This window comes from Erigeron canadensis, chromosome 8 (genome assembly GCF_010389155.1).
Source record: "Erigeron canadensis isolate Cc75 chromosome 8, C_canadensis_v1, whole genome shotgun sequence".
Taxonomy (NCBI): Eukaryota; Viridiplantae; Streptophyta; class Magnoliopsida; order Asterales; family Asteraceae; genus Erigeron; species Erigeron canadensis.
Window position 1 is genome coordinate 32,589,321 of NC_057768.1, and position 7,148 is coordinate 32,596,468.

At 28.9% G+C, this 7,148-nt stretch overlaps 1 protein-coding gene across 1 annotated transcript; it reads right to left on the reverse strand.

The window, feature by feature from the left end:
* Positions 1–3,789: 3,789 nt before the first annotated feature.
* On the reverse strand, positions 3,790–5,412 carry LOC122579643 (NAC domain-containing protein 100-like). Its single transcript, XM_043751850.1, has 3 exons — positions 5,051–5,412; positions 4,635–4,912; positions 3,790–4,547 (listed from the first exon to the last, which is right to left on the reverse strand). The coding sequence occupies exons 1-3, from the start codon at positions 5,235–5,237 to the stop codon at positions 4,002–4,004; spliced, it is 1,011 nt and encodes a 336-aa protein (XP_043607785.1). The 5' UTR covers positions 5,238–5,412; the 3' UTR covers positions 3,790–4,001.
* Positions 5,413–7,148: the final 1,736 nt, after the last annotated feature.

Sequence of the window (7,148 nt, forward strand, 5' to 3'; positions counted from 1 at the left end):
CGCGACTATTGATGGTGGTTGTGATGATGACGGTAGGTTGATATAAATGTAATTGATTTAAAAGTAAAAATAGAGATATTTTAAACAAATAAAAGGTATATTGTGCAAAAGTAGTAAGAAGAGTAATGTTAGTATTTTGCATATCCAAATTATGTAACTTTTAATAAGAGACCTATAATTTTTATATATTAATATAGATAAAATGGAAGAAAAAAAAAAACACAATAAAGGTTAATCCACTGTGAAAAACTCATGAAAGTTATATTAATGATAACTAGATGATACTTGTGTAATATGGTGACCCCAAATATGTCGTGGAAAAATTCATTGTTAATATTTTAACAATCATGTTGTTAATCATATTCATGTATGCTATTCAAATACGTTTACATTTTCTACTATGTACTAGTTTTCAATGTTGTCCGATGAACGGGTGGATTTAAAACATATATCTTTTAGATTTCGTTTCAATTTGTTTGCGATTTTGTGATAAATTGTAGAATTTCGTTGAAACAAAAAAATTCATAACATATAAAACAATTATATAATATGTTAAAATGATGGAAAAAAATTACTATATATGTAAAGGTCCTTGCAAATATTCCTAATGCATATCCATAGCTTTGTTATTATTTTAAAATAGTAAAAGTCTAATCATCATTATCTTTATTACTATATGAAGCAAATTCTTCATTTTTAATTATTCTATTTTTGAAATATTTATAATGTCTTTAATATTTAATATATTTTAAATGAAATTAATTTACAATATTTCTTCCTAAAATTTTAAAATAGCTACATTACCTTTTTATATCAATAGCACACACTACTCACCATTGAATCATCACGTTACAGCACAACCATCACCGTTGCATTGTGCAAATATTCGTTTAATATATTTAGAATATATTGTTAATTATTATTTAATGTAAACTCATTCCCCTCATGAACATATATGAATGTGTGGATAAAGAGAGTGTAGAAGGTTGTTGAATTGTTAATGATTAAGTAATAATTAGGATAAAATGGATATTGCTCTTATCAAATGATTCAACTTTTTAACATGTATAGGCGGGAAATTATAATAAAGTATTATTGATTATGGATATGGAAGCACTCAACTCTCGACCCTATCACATTTTTTTTCTCAAGTTTTAAACTCTAAAATCCAACCACTAAATATTATACCTATTATACGAGAATGGAGCAAAGACGCATCCAATGAGTTGTCTTGTTTTCACTTTGTTTTAACTCGACTCGTATAAGTCGATTCGTGACTCGTACGAGTTTGACAGCTATGTACAAATCTCATCTCCAATGTGTCACCACAAGGACAAAATTTGGTGACGAGCCAAAAAAACACCACTAACAATAGTGTCACGGGAAGAAGACATGCCTGTTGGGATGGGCTTTATATGTATGGGGCTATAATGCTATATGTACATATATACTGGTTAAATAAAAAATGAAAAAAAAAAATACTGGTATATCAATGTTTAATTACTTAAAAGTCTTTGTGATGGGTATTTGATTAAACTTATAATATAATAAGGAGTACCACTGCATTATTAAATATTCATAGGTCTAAAAGAGAGTTGAATGTATCATCTTCACGAATAAGACAAATTATATGAAACAATAGTTGGGTTGAGTTTTGTTTTGGACATAACCCGTAAAAGTCATACAAAACAAGTCAAATTATTTACAAGATTCATGTTCGTACAATGCAATGGTCGTGGTGTAGTGGTGGAGAAGGTGGTGACGACAGGTAGCGGCAGTAGTGTCGGCAGTGATGGCGGTGATGATGGTGGGGCGATGATAGTGGTGAATGTAAAAGTAATTGATGATAAAAATGATTGTGTAGTTATTTTAAGGTTGAGTAATTAATATTATATAATACTAGGTAGAGATGTTTAAGTTAGTGAATAAAAAAGTTTTTTTTTTGTTTTTCAGAGTTTGAATTTTTTTTATTTTTTATTTTTGTAAAAAAAAACACATTGGCTTTATTATTATACCTAGTAATTGGTATTTTTTTTTATTAAAGTTACCTACAAAACAAAAGAACTTGTAAATAATATTTATTTTTTTTGTTACAAATAAATATTTAATAATGATGAAGAAAGAGCTTATATGTATGTATGTGTGTATATTCAAATCATGTTTTATAAACATTGTACATCATGCTTTAAAAAATAGTATTTTGTATATATATGTCATGGGAAGTGATAGTAGTACCACCATAAGTGATACATTTATCACACAGAAGCAACAGTAACTTATACTGTATGTTAAAAAACTTATATCTTATGGTAAATTAATAAAAATAAATGGTACATTTTCCCATATGTAATATATGGCAAGCTGGTAGGATATATGCGAAATCTTATCCTAATCTTAATTTTAACCATTGATTTAATCTCAATTAATCATCATAACATTTAAATTTTTCAAATTAAATAAATTAACCCATGTTTTTTTAACCTTAATTTAAATAAATTAACACATTTTTTTAACCTTTCTTAAAATAAAAAAAAAATATTTATCTTTATTTAGTTTGACTAGATAAAAACAAAATTTTATTTATTTTATTGATAATAAACTTTTTTTAGTAAAGATTTATAATCAATTTTAATTATTATTTATATTAATAGTTATAAAAAAAACCTCATTAATTTACACGTTTGTTGTTATTCATTAATAATTTAATTTTTTAATATTTCAAAACAAATAAACCTTACTAAATGTTTTTTTTTTTTTTTAACTTTTCATGATTATTAAAAACTAAATTAATGAAAACATATCTCCAATAAAAATCTAAAACTTATCACTGTTTTAATTGATAATGATAATCCAAGTCACATAATAATTTATATATACATCCTAGAAATTACAAACTATTTTACTTAGTATATCCGAAAAGATTGTTAACATTTATATTTAAACAAACTCTACATATATTTATTAATTAATATTTAATAATCTAACAACGGCATAAAAATATAATTTGATACATAAAGAACTAAAATACCATATCTATACTTCTATAATAGTACATAATAAAAAGAATAGTCATCCATGTTGAAAGTTACATGAGGAAAATGTCATGATGAAGAAATCTCTTTCCTTTTCGTTTGTAGTAATTCACTCACACGTAATTCTCTCTCAATATCTTTCTCTTTTTTTCATTTGCACCATGTTAATGGTATCTCCGCTGCAACGCGCAGCTACCATGCTAGTATAGCATTTATATACATGTCAACAGATTTGATTTTGGTAAATATTAATTTGCTAGTTTGTTTTATATATATATATATACTTTTAGAAATGAATTTATTAGATTTTTTTATTTACATTTATATAACAATTCATTTTATTTTAAAAATATCGTTAATTTCTCGTATATTTGACACGAGACTAAATCTAGTAGTTTGTTAAAGTCTAACAATTTCCATTTATTTTTTGAAAGCTTTGTTGATAAACTTGTGGTAAAAGTTTCGACTTTGCAACTTTATTCTGCAATAATCATTTAAGAGTTAAAATCTAAATACTACAGTCAATATTGTTTTTACGATATAATTTGATTAGATTGCAACAATGTATCAAATAAAACACCAAAATATGCATCTATTAAAAACCAGATAAATTTATTTGGTTTGGAACTTGAAAGTAGTCCCACAATTCATAGTCTTTTTTATTTTTATTAATTAAAGAAAACAAACAAACACAAAGAATAAAAAATTTGACAAATGAAACCAGAGAATTTCACAGCACTGAAAATAATAATAAATATAAACTCCCACTAATAATTTTATTTATTAACAAATCTAAATATACCAATCATATCATTAACAAATCAATCTGTTACATCATGATAGTTTCTTCATCACTTGAAAATATTTTTCTCAAGCATCAGAAAATTCTATGCATTAAACACACAAAATATATCTTTTTTCCACTTTCATTGTAATCAACCAACTGGTCTTCAGTTTCTTAATTATTATTTAATAACTCCAAAAGCAGTCCAAGTCAATTTGCCCAACAGAAGTAGATGGAGCTTCTTGATCACCATATCCTTTCTTTCCCATTTCGAAATTCGACATAACGGATGAAATCTCTGTGTTCATTTCACTACTTAATACGGTTTCTTGAGAGCCTGTGGTGATATCTTTTTCCATTTGAAAGACATTGTTTCCGGGTAAATTCTTGAAATATGATTGGCCCGGGACAGGGAAAATGTAGCCCGAAGGGAACCGGAGTTGGGGATCATCTTGTATAGATGGAATTGATTGGTTGGCCCGAAAACCATAATCAACATTGGTATTAGGATCATATGGGCTGGTAGAATTGTGGAGAAAACTATTTTGAGATGCTTTGAAGTTGATTGGGCTGGAGAAGCAGGGCAAGTGCGATGAATCCGATTTTATTACACCGCTACCACCACCGGATGATGTTGAAGATTCTGTCAATGACGGCAACCCGTTTCCAATGGAATTTGGTTTCTTTTCACCGGAGTTTTTGTGAAAGACACGGCTGATCACCCACTCATTCTGAAAATGAGACAAAAACATAATTGGTAAAAAAAAAAACAGAGTAGCCAAAACAGGGGAAAACAGGGGAGGATTAAGAATCAATACCTTTGCGGATTTGGTTGCTATTTGAACAGAAGATCTCCCTTCTAATCTAAATTCATGAATTACCCAATTTGTTTTTTCCCCTTTTGGAGCTCTCCCTTTATAGAAAACCAAAGTTTTCTTCATTCCAACAAGCGTTTTACCACGAAAAATCTCTTTATCTTTTCCGGTTGCTTTCCAATACCCTGCCTCGGTTGCTCTATTTGTCCTTAATCCAGTTGGATACTTCTTATCTCTCACACTGAAAAAATACCATTCTTTTTCGCCCATTTTAGCCAACCCTTTATTCAAAAGTAAAAATACACAACAAACCCAATAAAAAAAAGTTAGCAAATTTCGAACAAAAGACATTAACTAAAAAGGTGTACTAAATTGAATTGAATTGTATATCGAATGAAAACAAAAAAAAAAAAGCTCACCAGGCAATTCCCATGGCTCAATTCTATTCATGTCAACTTCTCCAATTGCTTTAGCAGAGAAGTTGTTGTCTAGGACTTTCTTGATCAAATAATGAGTGATCAATTCTTCATCGCTTGGATGAAATCGAAATCCGGGAGGCAAAATCAATTGATCATCTTCCTTTTGAAGCCTAGCATAACTCTCCATCCTAATATTTATTACTTTTGAAAAATATTTAACTATTTTTTGAGCACAAAAGGATCAAAACTTTTCAAGAAACAACTTATGAATCTTGTTTAGATCTATCTATATATGGAGCATGTATCTAGAGAAAGAGAGATTGAAAAAGAGAGAAATTTAGGAATGGTTTAAGGGAATGAGACTAAAGTAGATTGTTGTTGAATTGGAAATGAAAGGTATGAGGAAGTTATAAAGAAGTAGAAAAGAGAAGGCCATGGAAGAAAGTAAAACAATAAAGTAGTGTAACCTTAAAGATTTAGAGGTTTTAAAGAAAGAAAAAGTTTCAAGAACTCAAGCCCCTAAATACTGGTTTTAAAGTGAGACATATATATGATAATGTATTGAGAGACGTGGTACGAAAGAAAGCCAATTGGAAATAAGGGTAAGGTGGTAAGGAAGAGCGGCTTGTTTGTTTCTCTTCTTCCAATTTTCATTCTTAATCTCAATTCTCTCTAAGTCGTCTTTAACAGTTTTCATAATATTATCGAGCGTTATTGAGAGTACGAGTTTTCAAGTATGTATTTTTTAAAATTTACAATTACTTTAAAACTACATAAATACATAAAAACAATACTAGAAATATAGAGTTTTCTATACATTATGAGGTTCTCATGATCACCATTAACCAAGGTTGTAGAACTCGTGGATCGGGATCGGATCGGCAAGGTAGGGAGACAAGAGTTTTTGAAAAATCAGGGAAATATCGGATTGAGAAATTTATAAATAAAAATAATAATTTATGAATTTATATGTGATAGAATATTAAAAATATCTAGGAAACTTGAAACTTAATCATAATTGTCAAAAAAACTATACATAACTATTCAAATTTAAAAATAATTATCTCAAAATATTAACATAATTCTTTAAACTTAAACATAGAGGGTTTGTTTAATTGAAAAAAAGTTTCTTTTAAAGACCTTTAAAAAAACAAAAAAAATTAATAAAATTGACTTTTGTTGACCTCGGTTGAGTTTGATTGATCCACACTGATCTTTGACCGATATTCCCGATATTTGACCGAGATTCCCGATATATGGCTAATATCCCATGGCTGACTAGCGTTGACCAATATTTGAGCCAATCCCACCCATTTCGTCTCTTTGAGCATCCGATCCCGATACCAATACGAACGATATTTACAAACACTGTCCTTAACTACCACGTAGCTCCGCCATTAGCTCCAAACATACCATTTCTATTATTAAGTAGTACAAAGAAATAAAAAATATATTACTACTAATTAATTAGCATTAAAATTCTATTCTCTACAAGGTACCTTACCAATTACACATATCTTAATTCACTTTCTTTTTTTTTTTAATTACACATACCTCACCAGTTACACATGTCCCTTCTTTTAATTTTTCATATATTAATATCAATATCAATTTATTTACGTTCCCTTAAAACAAATTTCAATAAAAAAAGTATAATTACATATCCCATGAGATAACAAATACCATATTGAAAATCGTAAAAATCATTCACCAACCAAAAACAATATGACGTCACGGCATTCGTGGTTACTATGCTTGCTCGTAATACATAATACTACATATATGTAGGTAATTAAGATGTCCTTAAGCATTAGCGCAATGGTTGAAAAGTCATCCTTATTTATGAGGTCTTGTGTTCAAGCTTTGGGGAGAAGAAGTCCCTTTATGAGGACTTGATTTGGGTATACCTATGTTCAAGTCTGAAGGGTCAAAGTTTACCCCTACTAATCGTCGTGTCTACGGACGGATTAGTAAGGGTTTTCCCCTATCGGGTATTTGAAATAGACATTTCTACTTCGAGGGATCTCCCTCTAGCACGGACCCGATTAAGACAACGTATGTCGAATCGCGACACGAAGTTTTTCAGCAAAATTTACCT

What these genes read in the sequence shown, in the direction of transcription:
- LOC122579643 (XM_043751850.1), bottom strand. Translation starts at nt 5,237, where the DNA reads ATGGAGAGTTATGCTAGGCTTCAAAAGGAAGATGATCAATTGATTTTG. An exon ending in TGAGCCATGGGAATTGCCTG is followed by an intron (nt 4,913 to 5,050) that starts GTGAGCTTTTTT and finishes TTTTGAATAAAG; the next exon opens with GGTTGGCTAAAATGGGCGAA. An exon ending in TAGCAACCAAATCCGCAAAG is followed by an intron (nt 4,548 to 4,634) that starts GTATTGATTCTT and finishes TCTCATTTTCAG; the next exon opens with AATGAGTGGGTGATCAGCCG.